The 21,817-nt window shown below is 37.1% G+C and overlaps 1 protein-coding gene across 1 annotated transcript in view; it reads right to left on the bottom strand.

Annotated features, from left to right (window-relative positions):
* Nucleotides 1-774: 774 nt before the first annotated feature.
* cacna1ea (calcium channel, voltage-dependent, R type, alpha 1E subunit a) overlaps nt 775-21,817 on the bottom strand; it is a gene marked incomplete at both ends in the record, with an annotated part of 97,594 nt that continues 76,551 nt past the window's right edge. The window contains 25 exons of the mRNA XM_079244965.1: nt 775-1,329; nt 1,468-1,649; nt 2,595-2,742; nt 2,994-3,122; nt 3,460-3,634; nt 3,736-3,833; nt 4,723-4,823; nt 4,970-5,077; nt 5,572-5,677; nt 7,673-7,769; nt 9,714-9,841; nt 9,965-10,139; nt 12,770-12,861; nt 13,018-13,203; nt 13,312-13,392; nt 13,471-13,581; nt 14,232-14,396; nt 15,511-15,712; nt 16,231-16,368; nt 16,668-16,828; nt 18,651-18,747; nt 18,907-18,918; nt 19,947-20,053; nt 20,688-20,747; nt 21,168-21,297. Coding sequence (XP_079101091.1) covers nt 775-1,329; nt 1,468-1,649; nt 2,595-2,742; nt 2,994-3,122; nt 3,460-3,634; nt 3,736-3,833; nt 4,723-4,823; nt 4,970-5,077; nt 5,572-5,677; nt 7,673-7,769; nt 9,714-9,841; nt 9,965-10,139; nt 12,770-12,861; nt 13,018-13,203; nt 13,312-13,392; nt 13,471-13,581; nt 14,232-14,396; nt 15,511-15,712; nt 16,231-16,368; nt 16,668-16,828; nt 18,651-18,747; nt 18,907-18,918; nt 19,947-20,053; nt 20,688-20,747; nt 21,168-21,297 — 3,544 coding nt within the window. The remainder of the gene's footprint in view (nt 1,330-1,467; nt 1,650-2,594; nt 2,743-2,993; nt 3,123-3,459; nt 3,635-3,735; nt 3,834-4,722; nt 4,824-4,969; nt 5,078-5,571; nt 5,678-7,672; nt 7,770-9,713; nt 9,842-9,964; nt 10,140-12,769; nt 12,862-13,017; nt 13,204-13,311; nt 13,393-13,470; nt 13,582-14,231; nt 14,397-15,510; nt 15,713-16,230; nt 16,369-16,667; nt 16,829-18,650; nt 18,748-18,906; nt 18,919-19,946; nt 20,054-20,687; nt 20,748-21,167; nt 21,298-21,817) is intronic.

Genomic DNA, 21,817 nt, shown 5'->3' with positions numbered 1-21,817 from the left:
TCTGTTTTCCATCTTAAACTCATGTCTCTTACACTGTGCTCCAGTTATTTTTTCACATTAGATCAGAAACCTTTGAAGAGACCTTTCAACCATCACTTAAAGGTCTGAAACCTGACTTCCTATTTTGACTACTCATTGGATAATGATTGTTTAATGCCCCAAATCTTGTTGATATTCTTGCTGTAAACAGGAAGTCTTGAGAAAGGCTGGTTGTCACTTACAAGCTGGTAAAAACTGGCTTAATCAAGCTCTTTCATTTTTCTTTTCACAGCTATTCACACTAAAGACTACCAGAAACCTTCTCAAATAACCTGAATATAAAACTAAAATACATTAATCTTATTAGATGTGTACATGCTACCTCTATGTTCACTTCAACAAAATGCACTTAAATCAGTTTCTCTGATTCCTTTAGATCCGAACACCTTGACATCTCAACATATTTGCAGGCTTTGCAACACCTGCCTGCTGTGAACTACTTATGTCAGTCAGTCTCCGTACATTTGGCACATTCTCTGTTAAGCACACATAAATGTAAAAACACATTCATGTTCAAATATTTAGTCTGCCTTCAGCTACTACAAACATACACAAGGACACATGTAGACAAACATAAGTGTCCAGAAGTGTTGCTCAGTCCTGCCTTTAATGCTACTGCTGATGAGAATATCTGGTTCTCCGAGCCACAGAGGAGCAAAAGCGTCGCAGTGCCACAGACGTTGCTCTTAGCAGCCCAGATTTCTGTGGATCCTCTTTTTTTATTATTAGATATTATTAGCAGTGGTCATCTTCATCTGTGTCACTTAGCAGCTCGCTATTATCTGCTGGGTTTGCCTGAACCAGATGCTTCCGGAAATGGCCATTGGGAACCTGCCAGGAGTGTCTGAGCTGGGGGGCGGAGCTTATGGCATTGGCACGACCCACGCTGGTGGCCATGGCAGACTCAAAGGTAAGTGTCTCCTGCCTTTCGCCTGCATCTCCACTGGTGAAGTCCTCGAGGAATGGGAGGTAGGGCTCCGATATGTAGCGGTGAGGAGACGGGTGGCTTGGTCCTGAAACATGAACCCCAGACAAGCCCTGACCTACAGACAAGGGTCTGCTCTCCTTGTCAGCCCTCCATGTGCTCTCTGTGGAGCCACCTGGGACATCCTGAGGCTGGGCCTGTTCCTCAGAGGACGCTGCAGCTGTTGGAGAGGTTGGGGCTCGGCAGACGAGAGGAGAGTAGGAGATGTAAGGCCGTGGACGAGAGGGTGTCTGGGGCAACTGACGCCGATTGCGAGGAGTACTGGACTCTGAGGCTGAGTTGGCGGGGCTGCCTGAAGGGATCACCTGCTGATAATTTAAGCACAATTATAAGGAAAGAAGGAAATATCGAGAGCTGCTTGTTTTATTCCTACAAGTAAATATGATAGAGGGATCTTTTAGGATGGTCTTTATATAGTTAGAAAGGTGTTAGTGCATGCCCACCTGTGTCTGTAAGGTATTTGTGCGTCCTTCACTCGGTGAGCGGGACGGTTTTCTCTCACAGGAAGGCTCCCGGCTTCGCTCCTCCGAGTTGCAGCGGGAGACGTCAGGGGACAGCAGGTGGCGTCGCTCCTTAGATCTTCCCCTCTCATGGCTACTTGTTTCTCTGGGGTTGATTCTGGGGCCTGGCAGCCACAGTCGACATCCAGTCAGAGAAGTATGTTATATGCATATTCATTCATTTAACCTTTATTTTAATCTTAAACTTTGTGGCAATACCATTATTTACATATTAGTCAGTATTAGAGAGTGTAGTCACAACACTTGCTGTAAAACACCTTAAATGATTAAAATACTTTAAATCAACATGTAATATGGCAACAAGAATAAGGACTTAAGGACCTAAATTAAAATAACAGTGATTCAATTAATTTAAAACTTGATCTCTGCAGATATGCTCTGTCTTCCCAAATGTCTAAATAATTGGTGAAAACATTTTTGTATTTGTTCATATTGGAGCAGTCTTTCTTATGGTATAACAATTTATTCCACATTTTTCAAATGTCATTTTTTTGTTCTTCTTCACAACATACCATCACCATATTGATTTTTCCTATAATAGTTTCTAGTGTGTGAAATTGCTGAGTGTCTCTGTTACCTGATTATTTATTAATTGCCTGCTTTATATTGTCATGTGTGTTCTGTATAGTTGAAAACAAAAGATTTGTTTTGTGGGGTTTACTCCTTAATTAACATTAACTATATGAAACAATACATTGTAGAAGAAATAATTCACATTCAAGATATGTTTTAGTTTTATTAAAAGATTTCAGTTTCCATATAAGATTTTTCTTATTTTATCAAAAATGTACTTAAAGGACCAAATATTAATATCACTAAACTTAACAATAAGAATGCATCAGTCTGTCATTAATATGTGTGTATCCAGGTCTGTCAGTCTACAAGTGGGTAATTTTATGCAGGTATGTTTCCCAGATTACATACTGTTTTATTCCAGTATTATCTAGATTTCAAACTTTAGTTTTTTTTAACTTAAGTCTCCTGAAGACAATCTATAAAGGAATGTTAATCAGACTATTGGTATTGTTTAAGTGTTGAAGTGCAGTGACCTCTGTAGCTCCTCTGCCGGGGTCTGTATGTGCCATCTGGGCTGATTCTCTCCAGAGAGTGCTGCTCCTGCCAGAGGCCATTCACACACTGATCGCCGATAGTTGAGAAGGAGCGCTTCATCAGCTTACTGTCTGCTGACATCCCAGGCTTCATACGTGCAAAACAACCAGAAAACAGAGCTGTTAAGTAAGCATGAATAACACCTAATAATGATGGAAACCTGCTCTCTGCCGGCTGGAATGTTGTGTTACAATGTGTTGGCACATTGGTCCATTTCATTGCTGTCAGATCCCAAATGTGAGGATTTTAATTGCTTTGTTTTTAAAAGCACCTATTTGTTAAGTGTTGGATACTGGTTTGAATAAATTATTATTAAATAAGTTATTATTCTTCATTACCTGTGAATCATCAGCCAGTCTTGGCATGGAAGATGCTCTGATAGATGCAGTGCGCTGAGGTGATTTAATAAGCGTTGGTTCCTGTTTGGCCTGCTGCATCAGTTGGTTGTACTCCACTACCTCTGGCACCTACACAAATAACACAGAGGAAGATTGATTTCTTCATCTGAGGCTAAAAAAAATTAACAAAAACAAAAAAAAGATACAAAACCAGGCTGTTGCAGACATTGCTAAAAGCCCTTAATGGACCACAGTGACATTGTCTATGATGATAACAAGAAATCATGATAAAAACCAAGACATGTTATTACAAAATGAGAGGACATTCATTTAATTTGACTTTGTAGGCAAATAAATTTGGAATAACGCAACCAATCAAGTCATCATCCTGTAATACATTAATGTCATTTCACTTCCACTGTACATTTGACATTAAATATGTGAAACGGTTGGCTGCCATATTTACCAGTGTGTGTAAATGGTGGTGCTGATGCTGTTGGTGTGAATGGTGGTAGGGATGGTAAGGTGAGTGATACTCTTCAACATTCTCTTCCTCATTCTCCTTTTTGGAATGAGCCAGCGTCTGCAGGAACATCTCCTGAGGAGAAATAGGGCTGAGTGCCACAAAACCTCCTCTGGTGCTGAGGGAAAACAGAAAGAATCAGGAGGGACAGCTACCAATAGGAACAAACATGAGCGTGTATTAGTGACAATGTGAAGAGATTAAACGCTGAATGTTTACAGAGCAGATCCAGCACTGTGCTTGAGGAATTTGGCGTTGCATAGAATTTCTTGAGGAAGAGAAGAAGCATCCATCCGCTGGAACATGGGAGCGTGCTTCTACAGGGAGGAAAGATACAGATACAACTGTGTGGGCCAATAGAGAAATATAAAAACTACAAAATCACAATGTCAATACAGTCTAAGGATGTTAATTTCTTTTTTTTTTTTCTTTTTTTTTTTTTTATCAGTGGCGATCTCTTATTTCCAAACGTCTCCTACCATGACAATGCATCCTTTTCACTTTAACAACATTTATCACTCAAGCACTTCTGCTGGGATCTCAGATAAGCATTTTGGGATTTTGTAAACAAGCCTTCTGATGTTCTGATCTGTTGTTGGCCATCCAAATCTCATCATATGTCAGACCTTTGAATTTGTTTACTCCACTGAGCTGACGGATGGAAACTGGAAATGTGTCCAAAGTTGTGTCTGACATCTGGTAAACCCTCATAAGTCAAGAGGAAGAGATTATGATAACTATTAGGCGTCTCAGGATAATGTATCAGAAAAACAAAATTGCTCATTTTACATGGCTGTGCCTGTTAAATATATTAAAGTAAAAGCAATGTGTAAAATATATCAACATACTGATCACAGGATGTTTGTTGAATTGTGGCTCTGGGACTAAGCAACACTGTTTTATCGGATTTCTTTATTATGGATTAGGGTCATTTGGTGAATTTATCATCATTTCATCATATAGCAATAATAACAGTTTGTCTAGTTGTTGATGTTTTTCCTCTAAAAGGTTAACTGGACTAATCTAAGTTCACCATTAACCTTTAAGAGAAATATTTGAAAAATTTGATAACAACAGATCAACATGAGCAGATGCCTCGGGGTCCATGGGAATTAAACTAGCCTGTAAAGCAATACATGAACAAACACTAACACACGTTAAAAGACAAAAACTATACAAGCAATACAACTGAACAAACAAAAAAACCTGTTCTTCCAGTTGCTGTCGCAGTTTCTTGGCTTTGCTTTGTTTGTAATAGTCCATGATCATCATGGCAGCATAGATCTTCCCTATGGTCATGTCACTGGCTGTACGGGAGGAATCAGAAACCATCAGACTTTCAACATTACCATTAAATACTTCACTGCCAAATAAAATACTGTTTTTTTACTCTTACAATCAGAAATATGTGGATTATTGACATGTTAACTAACTGCCAAGATGCTGACTTTACCTTTGTGAATTGGAACCAGCAAGTTCAGTGTCTTCTGAGAGAGGTGAGGCCAGATGACACCGATCTCCTTCTGCAGATCCAAATCCATTTGATTTCTATCCTCTCCTCCTGAAGATTAAATAATAACAATAACAACAACAATAATAATAATAATAATAATAATAATAATAATAATAATAATAATAATAATAATAATATTAATAAAGGAATCACACATTTGGTTTTCCCTTTAAGGTCCTGGTCTACCATTTGGTAGAGGTAAATTTGCAGTGATATTGATGAATTTCTCTAAAAAAAAATTGTGGAAGTAAACTTGCCTGAGCCATCGCTACCAATTGGTTTGGCTATGTAACCTAAACTAAGTGTTTGTTATTATACTAGTTAAAAATTTTAACCATTTCACTGTCGTTACATCATTATTCATCTCTTCTTCTTAACATCTCAACCTTTGGCTAAAAAACATTTATTCTGTTTATTCTTGTCCAAAACAAATGGAAAACCACAGAGAAACATTTTTCTCTGGCCTTTTTGTTCGTGTGAACTTTAAAGGGTTCAGGTGTATCGCAGTAAATACAAAGCTAAGTAATGATGTCACATCTAACCTCTTGCTATTTTGATCTCGAGGGCAGTTCTGATGAGAGCCATAAGGGTGGACGTAAAGTGGACGGTCATGTCATCATCCACAGGCATGTTCATGAGGACGAGTCTCTGATGGTAACAAGGAAAGCATCATGGTAAGACATTACCCAATAAACCATACAACAGTACTTCAAGATTATTTCCAAGGATCATTGAACAAGAAACTGATCAAATTTTAATGTTAAAGGAAAAACTCCCAGTTCTAACTTAATTAAAGTTTTGTCTTCTGATCCAGACAACCTTTATAGAGATGCTAAATAACTAAATTATGAATTCACAGCAACTAATTTAAAAACACTATGGGTAATCAAATGTTTCACACGAGCATTTCCGTATGAATCTCTATCTCCTGCAGCTCAGTTTGAAAGTAGTTTTAACATTTGGTTCAATGAAATTAACTGAAATTAGACCACAATGATGGGTAAAGGAAGGCAAAGAGGACAAGCATGAAATTATTTCCTGTAATAAAGAAAAACTTTTTCCCCCTACAACTTTGTATTTGAAGTCCACATCAAGTAATAATAGTTCATGTTTTGTGATATTTTATTTAAAACTACAAAACAAGCGGAGGCATACAAGTTTATGAAAAATAAAATAAAATCTTGCATGTATCCTCCAGCAGCTGGAGCATATGCAGTGTAATCTGCTTATCCATCTTTAAGTTAAAAAAAAAAGGAAAAACAAAAAATACAATTATGATTGAGCATGCTTGAGGGTCACGCTCACACAAACACCTTCTACATCACATGCACGACAGGCACACTTAAAAAAACCAAACAAAAACACAACACAGATACAACATTTGGCTGTGGCAGCAGGCACGTGCAGACAGAAAGATGAAGAGATAAGTCTGAAAGGCATGAGAACAACAGCGAGTGGATTTCCAATGCCAATATCTAGCATGTACATGTTTAGCTCTGTTGCCTTTAATGTCCTCTAACTGGCCTAAAATCAACAGCCATTGCAACACGTTTCCATTGGACGTCAGAAACAGATAATGTTGTTCCATTTCTCTGCCAAGATGCAAAGCAAACAGGCAAATCAGTGCAGGAAGTATACTGCTAGTGGACACACTGCAACAAACATTTCTGTATAACACAAAAGATGCTTTGAGTGTCCAGAGTTTGACACACAGAATGATGTTTTACAGTGCTTATCCCTGCTGATTAAAGCAAATGGATGTGTCTATCTCTGATGTTCAGTCTACCTTATATGCCACTTTGGAGGGGCATTTCTTGCCCAGGCCTAGAGGTGGTGACATGTTGGTCAACATCTCATACATGTCAGTGTAATGGATACGACCACTGGGGGCGCCCGGTAGCCATGAAGATGGAGATGTGGAAAAGGGGAAAAAAAGAAGGAGGGAGGGAGGGAGAGGAAGAGGAGGGAAAGAGGAGATCGGGATTGTATTGGAGAAGAAATTTAAAAAGGGTGGAGACATTAGGGGGAGTACATTCCCAAGGAACAGTGGGGTGAAGAAGCACAGAAGGGAATGAAGAGTGAAAAACAGGAAAAAGAAGAGTGGAGGAGATATAAGAGAAAGGATTATTTCAATGCATCACACACAGGCAGGGTGCAAAGTAGGAGAAATAAAGAAGGTCGTAATCTTTCTATGTCAACAACAGGACATAGAAATCTGGGGAACGAAGACTTCCTGGACAGGATGAGAAAGGGAATGACAGCCTCTTTGGATCTGGTACAAATATTATATACTTACGGTATATAGCACTTTTTATAGTGACGGTTACAAACGTTTAACCCCAGATCCAAGAGGTAGAAAGAGACAGATGCCTTCAGTGTCCTTAGGAATTTAAGCAAAAAGTAAACTCCAAGCTTAGTTTAAATCATGTAAAAAGTTTTGGTAAACAATGGAAATCCTGTGCTCTAGTACCCAGAGACTTAAGTACTGTCATTCTTTAACCCTTGTAACGCATCCTTACAAGGTCAAGCAGGGTTGTGACAGTCGGTAAAGGGAAGGGAAGGAAAGGAAAGAACAGAGAAAGTCAGGAAGAATCCCAAATGAATACGGCAGAGGGGAGTTTTGTTGACATATGGGAACCAAACCTTGCATGCCACCCTGTGAGGGCAGTTCTTTCCAAAGCCCAGAGGAGGTGAGATAGTGCGTACAACTTTGTACATCTCCTTATAATGGATCCTACCACTGGAAAGAACATAAAGCCTTTAGTTGTTTAGTCATTACAAACATAGTGACAGTAAGTGTGAATAAGGGTCTTCCTTCTTGGTTAAAGATGGAGTCCAGCAGCATTGTATGAATGTATGAACCTGTTGTAAACATGCACGCAATAAATTTATTACAAGATGTTTGTATTATTTTTAAGCAGAGCAACTCTATAAAGATACTAGTTTCTTCACATGTATTTGTAACTATTATGAAAGATTATGTACAACCTTTATTTGCCTTTGTGGCAGAAAAAGTAATCAGACAATCATATGTCTTTTTTTTACACAAGGCTATGCATCCTGATTAACCTCTGCATACTGTTGCTCACTTCTACTACACATGCATATCTGTATGATTTAGCATTTTTCTGCCACTTGGAGGCAGTATAAGAAATATGTGAAAAAGTCAATAACTGGTTCAACTATACAAAAGTTATGTATATGGTATTATTACTGGCACTTTTGTAATTTGGATATAGTCAATTAGTCACAAAATAATTTCATATTCCTGCCAGAAAACATCACAACAACATTTATTGTAACCTTTGAAACAAGTGTACAGCGGTTAATCAGAAAAAACGAAGTGGTATTTAAATAAGCTTTGGGTTTCCTTCTGTTCCTTCTCAAAGAGGTATGATGTTACACAAATGTGCATCCTTGTTTTGTACTGTATACGTGTTTGAGATAAATAAAAAAAAACCCAAACTTTTATGCACTTCATCTAATGTAATCAGTATTCTATTGCAGAAAAAGTAGTTTTGGTGTTGTTCATGAATAAAAAATTTACAAAAGTAAATATATTGTTGTGATATGATTTTAATTTTAATTAGTATGACAGGATATAACCAACTTCCTCCCTTGTTACTGCAAGGCCCTTTGCAAAAGAATTATGTCCTTTTTTAAGTATGTTTCCTGTGTTAATGGGGTGTTAATGTCCAATAAAATGCTTGGAAACTTTTAAAAAACATGACATGAAATAAATTAAATGAGTCTTTTCTAACTTTACTGATAGTTTGTCTCATTTTTACTGTTACCTTTTGGGATGCTGTTGGTGCTAACTCTCATAGACATTTACTAACAAGTCTGTGTACAGGTCACACATACAAAGTCTGTAATATGTGTTCTTGCTGGTTCATAATAATGTGCAGTCACAGTTTCAATAACCTCAATAAATCAATAATCTTAATAACTATTGACCCACTTATAAATTGCATCCAAGCAAAGTACTTGAAAAACTGGTGAATGACCAATTAGAGAAATACTTAGACTCTAATAAAATTCTAATATTCCTACTACTATTTTTTTCTTCCAGCTCTGTGTTTGAACAACTGTCTGATGGTAACCCAGCAGTCTTCCCACCCAATAATCAAGTTCTATATAATCTCCCTCCCTTTGTTAGACCTCACTGCAGCCCAATCAGTGACACATGTTTTTAATGTCTCTTGCAAGGAATTTTTTTTTAATGTACAGGTTCTGACAGCGTGATTTCAGAGCTTTTTGGCTATGCCTACATTAACACAATGAAATCCCAAAATATTCTCATTGTTTGATAAATCAAGTCTAGTATAAAAAAATTGCCCGCTTTTGCATTTGTTAAAGACTTGTTGGATCGATGACTACGGGTCTCTATGTTATCCCCACCTAATATTCAGTATTGATTTGACTTAGATTTTGAATTAATATAAAAGAAAAAATTATATTTTTTCTTAGCAGAGGAACTAGAAAATAGTCTCCAAGTATATAACTGGCACATCAGACTCAAACACTGAAGGATAAGAATTCAATAAAAACCCAAAACAAAAACTGGAGTGAGGGTTAACAACAGTTCACAACAGGATTTATTACAAATAAGTAAGTTGTTTGCGAGCAGCAGCTTTTTACTTGAAATGTTGAAGCGTGTGTGTTAAAACTCAAAGAAACTGACCTGGCGGCACGATCATATTCCCCCCAGATTCGAACAAACTCATCTAGATGGTGCGGTCCCAGAATGGATGAGTCTCTTGTGAGATATTCAAAGTTATCCATAATCACAGCCACAAACAGATTCAGCATCTAGATTTAAAACAAGGCATGGAAAAAGGTAAAGCTGTGTTTAAGGATAGGCTATTGTTTTACTTAAAGTAGGACTATTCTTGTTGGAACCTTCTACAATCATTTTGTATCATCTTGTCTTACCAGGAAAGAACTAAAAAAGATGAAGGAGACAAAGTAGAAATAGGCGAAGTCGGAGCCACAGCCCTCCTTTAGGCTGGCCATGGGTTCTGCCGCAGGAAGAGAGGGATCCACTTCACACTGCTGCCCTCCCAAACATGACAACATGATTTCCTGCCATGATTCTCCCGTAGCACTCCTGGTACACACATCAAACACCAGCAGGAGGAAAATTGGGTCAGAACTCACAATACAGATCAATTTTTCTGAGTCAGAGTGATTCAGGAGGTGTATGTAGAGATCAGGCAAAATTTGATAAGGCATGCTAAATCTGACACCTGGTTGTGATGTGTGATGATAGTAAGTAATATTTATTTATATAGCGCTTTTCACAGATAAAATCACAAAGTGCTTTACAATAAATAGACCAAAAAGATAAAAACATTTACAAATACAGACAATAAAGTGAACAGGAGAAAATAAAATATGAATAAAATAAAAACATGCGCTCCACTATAACCAGGCTAGTCATTGGCAACTTTAAAAGTGTGGTTTAAGCTTTGACTTAAGATTTAATCTGTGTAATCAGAATATTTTAAATATAGTGACAATTTTGGCAACTCATCACTGTACATTGGAGACTGAAGGTTTTTGTAGACGTTGGAAACATTCTTTCTGGACAAAATCACCTAAAATCACCCGAGTTTTACACAAACCATTACGGGAGAGGAATAAATGTAAATGCAACCTAAAACACTTTTTTTTCTTTTGCATATATTTACTCATTTTGAAGTTGATACCTGCAACACATGCAAAAAAAACATGGGAATTGAACAGCAGAAGACTGAGAAAGTTAGGGGAATGCTCTAACAATCCACAATGAATGACGGTCACCTTTGATCCTTCAGGCGGCACTACGTTGACAACCAACGTCATTGTGTAAAAAATATGCTCATGTGGGTGAAGAAACACTTCAGAAAACTATTGTCAGATAACACATTTTGTCACTACATCTAAAACTATACCACGCAAAGCAAAAGTCATCTATCAACAACACCCAGAAACAGTCAGATTCTCTGATCCATAGATTATCTGAGATGAACTGATGAAACCGGAAAAGTGTGCTGTGGTCTGACGAGTCCACATTTCAGATGGTTTTTGGAAATCATGAATGTTGTGTCCTCCATGCCAAAAATTAAAAGGACTATCCACATTGTCGTCAAGTTCAAAAGTCAGCATCTGTGATGGTATGGGGGTGTTTAAGTGACAAAGGCATAGGTAAAATCAGCTATCAGCTTCCTCACTTCCTACATGCTTATTGAGTGTTGTTAAAAGTGAAAGTGATGAAACATAGAATGAAAACTTGGCCCCTTCCCAGCTTGTTTTAAAATCTGTTGCAGGCATCAAATTCAAAATTAGTGAATACTTGGAAAAAAAACAAAAAAAAAAAATCAATAAAACTGATCATTTGAACATTAAGTATCTTGTCATTTTATTGTATTTCACTGAATATAGATTTAAAGGGATTTGTAAATCCTTGTGTTCTGTTTTCATTTATGTTTTACAAAATGTCCCAACTTTATTAGAATTGATGTTGTTAACAAATCAGTTTAGTGAAACTATTGCTTTATTCTACATATAGAATACCTAAAACTCTGGGATGCTGATATGTGTCCTTAGACATCAGCTCATGTCAGGTCATTCCACAACATTAATAGCAGAGTAAGGACTTCACAGTAAAATATAAATGTTGGTTAAAGTTAAAGTTCTTGAACAGATGTACGGATTATATGCTTTAAAAAAACCCGTTTATTTAAGAGTGCATTATTACATCTGTCGTGCCAAGCAATCCTTTCCAACAATGTAGCAAAACATGTCTAAACTTCAATACTATCATGTTTTTCTGATGGGATTCTTCTCCGGGAACCTAATTTTTTTCTCCCGTTAAAAAAAAATGTACAAGTCAAGATATTTTTCAAGATTCTGGACAACTTTCTGGATTGTCTATACTGGACAAAATGAAATGTTGTGGCTTTCTCCTTAAATGCCTGGCCTACATATCATTAATATTACTGCATGACAAAATTTTTACTTCTGTTGGATTTTTAATCTTTTAATCTAATTAATTTACAACATATGTGACCATCTCATTAAATTCTAGGTCACCTTTCTTTAGAAACAAACAAAACTAACTTTCGATCAAGATAAAGGCAAATGCTAGAGTTTTATAAAGTTAAACTGTTGCACTTGTGTTTTGTAATGCATGTGAGTTACTTAAAATTTGATGTGCAAATTTTAAATAGCTACAATCTATGGGGCATAATTATTTCAATCAATTTCAGAAACCGTTTCTAAATTTTTTATGGCAAACTAAAATGAACATTAACTTGGACACGTCAATAAACACAGTATGAACAGTTAATACTTTGGCCAGGCATCCATTTCATTATGTGAACCTCTTGACATGTTTCCAACAGATGCAAGACTCTCAAAGGATGTGAAAAGCCATTTGCTGAGTGGAAAAGTGGTACACTGTAGTATCTATCACCCTCTGACACCTAGGTGCCCTTTGGGTATTGACAGCAAAAGCTTATTACTGTAACCTAGCAACATCATTCAGACTACACTAAAATAAAAAAGCCGTATCTTGTGAACCAAATGTAAGATCAGCTTACAGGATCAATTTATGACACAAACTTTGGTGAAATTCAAGAGTACAGATGCTGAACTAATTAGGTGAATGAAGTTAAGTAATACATTCCCAAAAAACATAAGAATTCAAATTTGACCTTTGAATAGCTGAGATGACATCTGAATATGCCAACATACCTGAAAAGCAGCATCAGAGCACCAGAAAAGCTTTTGAAGTTGTTGTGCTGGTTGATGTGAGTCTCCTCATTGAGTTTAATGTTCCCAAAGACCTGATTTATGCAGATGTATGCAAACATGCAAAAGAAAAACAAAGACAGCATAAAAATTCACAGTGGATAACAAACTCATTTTAAATGATGTTATTTCACTCTAAAATTAATACACAGAACCAGGAGTCAGACACTTGGTGTTTTTGGACTTCAGACCTGCATGCCAATGATGGCATAGATGAAGAAGAGCATAGCGATGAGCAGGCAGACATAGGGCAATGCCTTAAAAGACTGAACGAAGGTCCACAGGAGAATACGGATGGTATAACCTTGTCTCAGCAGTTTGATGAGACGAGCAGCTCGAAACAGCTTCAGGAAACTCATGTTGAATGTTTCAATATGCTGGACGGGAAAGGAGAAAGGACAAAGGGAGGAAAAATGGCAATGGAGGGCTGGCGTGATATCAGAGTCACGTCTGAGAGTTCAATTCAACTGTTGTTGTGACCACACCTGCAAGTCCACCACAATCTCAGTGATGCTGCCCAGGACGGTGATGAAGTCAAAGATGTTCCAAGTGTCGCGAAAGTAGTTCTGTTAAAACGGGAAAGATGCTCTCAGTAAAGTCTCAATAGTTCTTGAACTTACATTCAAACGATGTGCTGCTCTCACCAGAAAGCCAAAGGCCAGGATCTTGAGGACACACTCAACGGAGAACAGCACAGTGAAAGCTGTGTTTAGGTGCTTCAGTGCTGCTTCATATGCCGGTGGGGGAGAGTGATACTGAAAATAAGAAAGGTGCCAGGGGTTAAACTGGGGTATTCCTAGACCGATTCAGTGCAGATCAACTTGTTCTCTGATATCAGCGTGAACTTGAGCCCTGTACCCTGCAGATCTCCAGGTTGATGGAAGATTCTTCCAGACCCATAAATAGTCTCACTGTCTCTGCACCTCTCATTTGTAGCACTATAAAAGGAGTCATTCCTCTAAGGCCGGCAGCCACAGTTAATGAGGTCATGTTAAATAGCAGCGCCTGGACATTATTGATCAATATTTAATACAGGCTGAGTCACTCTTCGTTTGTCTGTTTTTGTGTCTGAACAGCCTAAGAAAAGGCCAACGCAGGAAATAAATACTGGTTGAGGGAAGGGTAGGAGAATACATCAGCAAATCCAAATCCAAATGTTGTTTGTCTTGAAGTGCTACGATGTCTAGCGTCTGAGTTTATGTTTTGGTTATGGGGCAACAAATGTTAGATTTATTTAATTTGAAGCGCTAACAGAAACTAGTTCATTTAAAGAGTCAGGGCAGAGAGATAAAACAATTGTAGAGAATTAGCACTTGTCAATACATCATACACTGAAAAAAATGTGATCTGATAACAAACGCATAGTTGAATTACTATATTTTACCTGTACACAAATTTTCCTTACCTTCATCATCAGTACAATTGTGTTGAGAGCAATCATGGCCAGGACGGTGTACTCAAAAGAAGGCGATACAACAAAATGCCACAAACGATACTGGAACGTGTGTCGGTTCTGGGGCATGTATCGAGTCAAGGGCTTTGCACTGATTGCAAAGTCTATACATGCCCTCTGAAATGCAAAAGGAACAAGAAGAAAACAGTAAAACAACAACAACCAAAAAAAAAGACTTTCTGTCAAACTATCCTGTTTCTAATAAGAGCAATTTTCTATTTTTCTTTTGTTTCCCTTCATAGTGCCTCTAACTCTTAGGGAATAAATGAATATTCATGCCAGTTAGAATACATTTCGCTTTACTAATCTAAATACAAAGACAAAACCTCTACAGGAGTGAAACAGTTGGGTCCATGAATGTGTGGAAGAAACCACAGATGTTCTGATTAAAGAAAGTGGAAAACTAATGGATGATTGCAAGCAGAAGTTGCAAGAGACTCATTCTGACTCATTAGGCAATCCCGTGTCATCATTGTCTTACATTACTGACTGTGAGGAGAACAACAGTTTTAACAAGAAACAGCTAAGATCATGATAACATGTTATCTTAGTGGTGGTGGCTAAAAAAGTTTGAGAACCATTACATTGGTCTATGCTTACTTACCTGATATACAGATTTATAAAGTACGCCTGCACATTTATGCTATCATTCAAAGCTCAGCTAGATAGATATAATATTAACATGTTAGTTCATAACTGTGTTTTTATGCTTAATGAACTACATGTAGAGGTTACGGCACTTGTTCTTATTTCTACAAACTTTTAATAAAGTCAGAGAGCACAGCATTGCCCACTATTTAAAAATGGGAAAAAACATTTGGGATCACCCAAAGGCGTCCTAAAGTTGATTACAGCTTCAGAAGGAATAATGAGGGGTGAAAAGTTTGCATTAGACTGATAACCAACAAGTCAATGGTCACTAAGAATTTATGCTTCATTGTCTTCATTGATCATCTAAACATGAGATTTTATTGCTACCAATGAGGTAGTTTCAGAACAATTTAGTTTAAATCTTCATAAATACACAAATCACTTCAAGAAGTCGAGGACAACTACATGTCAAGTAATAATAATAACGGAAATCTTAATGTCAAGCATGAAACATAAGCTTTTGCTGGCACTTTAAACTAATACCTTCATGTCTCATAAGTGTCTGAACAGAGCATGCTGTTAATTAGTACAGAAACTCCAAAAGTACATTGAGGTTATGCATCCATCAACCTTTCCTCACCTCGTTCTTCTCTAGACTGCACTCCTCCATCATCTTATCGCCCTGCTCCTGGAAGGTGATGATGATGAGAGCCACAAAGATGTTGACGAAGAAGAAAGGAAAGACAACAAAGTAGATGACATAAAAAATTGACATCTCCATCCTGTTGCCGTGGCTTGGACCCCGATCCTCTTCTGTCACATCTACAGAGTGCTGCAACACCCTGGCAAAGCAGAGACAAAATAACAACAAACAAGAAGGTGATTTTGCTGATATTTATAATATATGGAGCAAAGGCTTTCTAGAGGTTATTATATTATACTATTAGGTGCTACACAGTAACAGTTTTTAGGTCTAACAGTAATTATTTGGAAGTATTTATTCACTTGGGAGGATCATATATTAACTGCTACATGGAGGAGGAATTCATGTTCTTTTGAGTTGTTTCTTCAGCAGCAGCAATCAATTAACAGTCCAAGCCCGCAAGCACTGTCAGCGAAATAATACCATAAGCTTATTATGAGTTAATGAACGGCTAAACCTTTTATTGAATTAATCACATCTATCATATTGGCCTCATCAAAGGTCAGATTTGACCATTTCCAAAGAACAAGTCAGATCATGAAAGGTTACAACACTAGCAACCAAATGAACTAATGAGCCCTCTTAGAAAGGAAAATGACAAGTGGAAAGGCTTCTCATCCATCAGGAGAACAGGTGCAGCTCCACTCTGACACTCACTGAGGCCATCCCTCTCCAGTTGACACTGTGAAGAGCGTGAGCAGAGCCCAGACGATGTTGTCATAGTGAAACTCGTGCCTCCTCCAGTCTCTTTTCTTCACCTCCTTCTTGTCCTTCCCATAGTCAATATAGTAACCCCTGGAAGGGAAAGACAGACAGCCATATGAGCAACTGTGAAATTGTAGGTTTAAAGACAGTTTTGTTATATTTAGTACTTAAGGGTCATGCAGATCATTTCTGTTTGAAAGCTGAAACCAAAGGAAGAAAAGACAGAGAATGGGACGAGGGAAATGGAAAAAAAGGAAAAAAAAGAATAAAAGACACCTACAAAGAGAAATATACAACTAAACTAAGAAAAGGTAAAATATACTGCCATGAATAAGAAATGGTGTATGACGGTAGTCCAGACATATAAAGGAATAAAAAAGTAAGATTACTGGCAGTCTTTCTGTGTGTCTTTTGAACTGTCAGTACAGTAGAAGAATTTCCCCTTGAAGAGCTGCACAGCAATGACGGCGAATATGAACATAAACAACTTGTAGACAATCAAGATGTTGAAGACGTTCTTTAGAGATGTCACTACACAGTCAAACACCGCCTGGAACAGAAGGACAAAGCAGATGTTAGAAACTATATATTGTAATGTACTTTTCTTTATTTCGAGCAAATAGTGCTCCAAGAGTAGAACAAACAGAGAACGCAGGACAGTAGCAGGTCCAAACATTGACCTGAATCAGGTCACACAAAACAAGAATTATACATTGATGTTTGAAAAGGAGTGGGGAAAGGTAGAACTTATTGAATCTCACACTGATCTGTAGTGTAACCAAAGATGGAGGCTTGTTCATATGTGCATACAGAACAATATTTCTACTTATGTTCACGTCAGTTTTATACTTTTTTTTGTTTAATAGATTAACCATTCACATTCCAATTTGCATGTTACAGAGCAAAGTTCGATGACTCATGACCATATTACATCTTATTACAGTACAACAATATTTGTGTTCATAAAACAAGCAATCTGATTAATGAAAACAAGAAATACAAGCAAGTGACTCCTTTAAAAAAAGAAGCCCACAGTTACCTATGTTAACAACTTTGGAACTAAAAGTGCACCATAAAGCATCAGGTCAAAGCACCAGATGTTATATTGTGACAGATGTGCATGTATGTATTTCCACAACTCCGCATAGCTAAATTCAAAGATTACTTTGAATATGATTTTATTTTGGCTAATGTAATCATAAAATGTATATAGGGTAGTGTCTTAATCAAAGTAAGGTCTTAACTGGGTTAATATTAAAGCAGCTGTGTGTGTAAAGGTAGCCATTGATGATAGTATCCCGTTTTCATTATATTCTATGTATACACAGCCTTTTGTTAAACTATTTTACTCAGTAAAATGATATCAAAAGTGGTAAATGTATACCTACTTACTCTTACTGGCTACATTTAACAGCAAGAAAATCTGCAAATCCCAGCAGCCCAAGGCTGCAACCTTTCCTCATTACAGTAAAACCTTATTAAGGAAAGGTTTTGCTGAATTAATTAAAAAAAAAAAAAAAGAAAAAAACGTTTTGAGTCACAAGAAGAGAAAGCACAGGTTGCCTTGAAGATCAGACACAAGTTTTGTGATTTAGTTTTTTCTCCCAGTTCTTTCTTTCCTATCTTCCTGTTTCCCTGTGCAGACAGTATCAGTATGGGCTTTGGGGACCTCTGCACATGAAAGATCAGATAAAATGTTGTTATGCTCTGATGCTCACAGTTTGTCACCTTGTCATTTAGCTCATTCACTCTCGTGGCTTTTAAATTATAGTTGTGCGACATGAAAGAGGGATTTATTTTTAGACTACGAACTATGTTTGCATCCTTGTATGCTCATGGAAACACTAAGAATAATAATGTTAGTAAAAGTAATCTTGTCAAATCAAATGAAATTTAATTTATGTAGCACTTTTCATGCAACCAGCAACAGGGCAAAAGGGCTTTACATAATAAAAACCAATTTCTGCATATTAAATAAAGCTATGCTTCACACAACAAAGAATTTAAAATCCAAACCACATGATTACCTCTTTCACACACAATTACAGATGCACGCCACACACACTCATTAAAAAAAAGGTTATAAAGTAGAAAGTAGTCCTGACATTATGACTCCTTCTTTATTATCTCCTTCATCATTATGAATCTTTGCTTGATTACATTATCTTTCCAGCTTTAACAGAAATAAAACAGTAATTTGGAGAAAAATGCCATCAAAGTATAATCTTTAGCACAGTTGTAACTTCTTTTTTCTTTTACATTTTTTTAGCAGCTCATGATAACATATGTTGTCAAAAATTAACCGAAATACTGTGAAAAGACAAATATATATGGACAACAAAACAATAAAAGTAAAAAAAGGCTTTTCTGACCTTGAGTTTAGGAAGTCTTTTGATGGTCTTCAGTGGCCTGAGGACACGCAACACCCTCAAAGATTTGATGGTCTTAATGTCCCGACCCTTGTTATTTCTAAGCAAAAGAACAAATTGTGAGTATTTCTCCACTCCAACACGGGAAACTTTTCCTTCATTGTCACAAAATCTTACAGTGACTCTGACTTATGTCATTTTAAATATCAATAATAATTTGTAGTAAGCTGATATTTTTTAGATATGTTTTGTATTTTACCCCATCACATTGCTGCTGGTTAGTCCCACAAGGGCAAGATCCACAAAGAAAAAACAGAAGCAGAATAGCAGAAAGAGACAGAGAACATGTATATTATATTTGACATATAATTTGAGCTATTAAAACATTGTGAGGAAAAATCTAAAAGTTCACGTTAAACTAATTTACAGACTTATAATTGCTTCCACCAAGGAGGTTATATTTTTCCCCATATCTTTCTGTCCGTTAGCAACTTTATGCAAAAGCTACTGGGTGTATTTCTCTAAAAATTTTTTTTGAGAATGGATCTCAGTCTAAGATTAGATTCCAGTCAGTTTTGGGACTGATCTGCAAGGAACTGTGGACAGAAGAATTTTCGCAATATGAGTTCGACCAGACTTGGTTTGCCGGGTTAAATTAAACAAAACAACACAGAAAAAACTGCCACAAATTATTTCTTCTCTCAGTGAAATTTGATATTTTACAAAAAAATCCCTATGAAATAATTTAAATGTGAACACTAATAATTTTATATAATAATGCATAATCATTTATTATACTTAGACAATTCTTATATACTGCTTATGTACAAATTTATTTTAAAAAATCATTTACTGAGCTAATATCAAATAAAAGCGCTGCCTCTTGTCAGCTTCTGTCTGAAATGCTTCCTCTCAGCCAAAGTCTCTCTAAAGCCCAGTTGTGAAACGCCCCTCCCTATCTGACTGCAGAGGATGAAGCAGCTGCTCTGTTTTTGTTTGAGATGCATGAAACTAGCCGCTGGGCAGCAATTATGCAAATGTGTCATATGGTCATATAAACGAGTGACAGAAAAAAAATCCCAAAAACCTGGAAGACAAAAGCAATTCAGTTCTTTTATTAAGAACTCAGCGACAGTCTTTTCTATGGGATTGAACAACTAACTCCCTTTGGATGGAAGTCTCAGCCTTTATGTGCACAAAAAGCTGTACGAGAGAAATTCCAGTAAAGCATAACTTGACCCAATAATGTTTATATGTGATTTGCTCAAGTGAGTTAAACCAATAAAATAAGTGACTGACGTGAGTGCGAAGGCCACCAGTGCTCCCACCACAACGATGAAGTCTAATATGTTCCACAGGTCTCTGAAGTAAGAGCCATCATGAAGGATCAGTCCTTGGTCGATCATCTGTAGAGAGCAAAGGGATGTGAATTAAAAAAAGGTCTAGCATCCTGTCATACTTAATGGATTATAAAGATAAAACCCAGGTTGAGATGGCTCTTTTCTAACCCAAAGACCGAGACTATAGCCAGGCTATATCAGGCTACTATCTCTCCCTTTTTCATGCTTACTTGTAAATTTTACATTGTTGAACCTCAAATTAAAGTAACGAGTTATTGTTGAATGTAAAAACGTTTTTTGAATTAAACAGGAAAATATATTAATTGATTTTCTATACCTCTTAATCAAATTTAGGATTCAAAGGAAAGCTGAAATCTATCCTGATAATTACCATGCAAGAGGCAGCGTACATCCTGGACAGGTCGCCAGTATACTGCAAATGCAACACAGAGAGGCAAGCAACTATTCATGCCCACATTCACTCCTATGGAGAGTTTAGAAGGTCCAACTAAGGCAACATGGATGTCTTTGGACTGTGGAAGGAAGCCAGAGTACGGGGAGGGAACCAACGCATACAGAGGGAGAACATGCATTGTTATTGTGAGGGCACACCACCACATCGCCATGCAGCACAGGAAGGTAAAGTCAGCACAAATTACATTCTAGATGAACTTGCTGGACACTTTACAGAAGAACTCACCTTTATAATCATTTCAAAAGTGAAGACTCCGGTGAACACGTAGTCAAAATAGCGTAGAACCTGTAAAGTTGGTCAGACACAGTGGGAAACAAATGGACAGTCTCATGTAAAACAAAACACATAAAATCATCCTGCATGCCATTATGCATGATAATTTACCACAGTCAAGCCATTAACAACAAACTTGAGTGTGTCTCGTACTTTATTTGCCACACTCTTAGATTTAATCCCTCTAACCAAATATGGTCAGTAGAATTTAAAAAAAACAATTGAAGCCTTTTTTCTTATTCCTTTTGTTCCTTAATTTTATTGTAGCTGCATGTTGTAGATGAGGGGAGCTAAGAGACCCAAGGCACAGATAAAAAAAATATTGAAATCAGAACTCGGGGGTTAACGGAGCTTCAACATGACTAAATGATCATAAACATTCTTGTTTCTACTACACCATTAACGTTGAATATCAAAACAGTAAAAACAAACCTTATTCCAGTCTGAGGAGGTGGCCACAGGGTCCTCTGCAGCCAGTGCTATACTACTAGCAGCAATGACCAGCAGGATGGACATTTCAAAGTACCTGAGGTTCACCACATAGTGACATGCTCGACGCACTCTGAGGAAGAGCAGAGGAAAGACTACATGATGAAGAGGGCAGCTACTACATCCACTGAGCAGGGGTTTATGAAAGAACATTGGGTTGAAATGGAATGAAGCAATGATGAGATTTTTTAGGATTAAACAACACAGATATCACAGAACACACTAGAACTGCCATGAAATATCTGGAAACTACACTTATACACTGATTTAGTTACCATTATCTAGTTTTTTTAATCAACCACAAAACTCTAAAAATCACCCTTTTATTCGAGTTTTTTGGTCCAGGTCTGCGTAGCTTCCAAGAGCATTTTCTTTGGTCATCCTCAGGTTGCCAAGCAACCAAGTGCCACTACATAGTCTCTATATACAAAAGTCAAACTGATCTCCTCATCTAACCCAGTGAAGATGACTTTTTTTTTTATCTCTGACATCACTTTTCCAAAAACATGATCTCTAATAATGGCAGTAATTACTGCACATTGTACTATAAATAAAACATCATAAAAACACATACTGGAGCAGAGACAATAAAA

Source organism: Telmatherina bonti (genome assembly GCF_933228915.1).
Source record: "Telmatherina bonti genome assembly, chromosome: 8".
In the NCBI taxonomy this organism is placed as follows: domain Eukaryota; kingdom Metazoa; phylum Chordata; class Actinopteri; order Atheriniformes; family Telmatherinidae; genus Telmatherina; species Telmatherina bonti.
The sequence above is the reverse complement of the archived record's forward strand: the minus strand, read 5'-3'. Positions and strand labels throughout refer to the sequence as shown.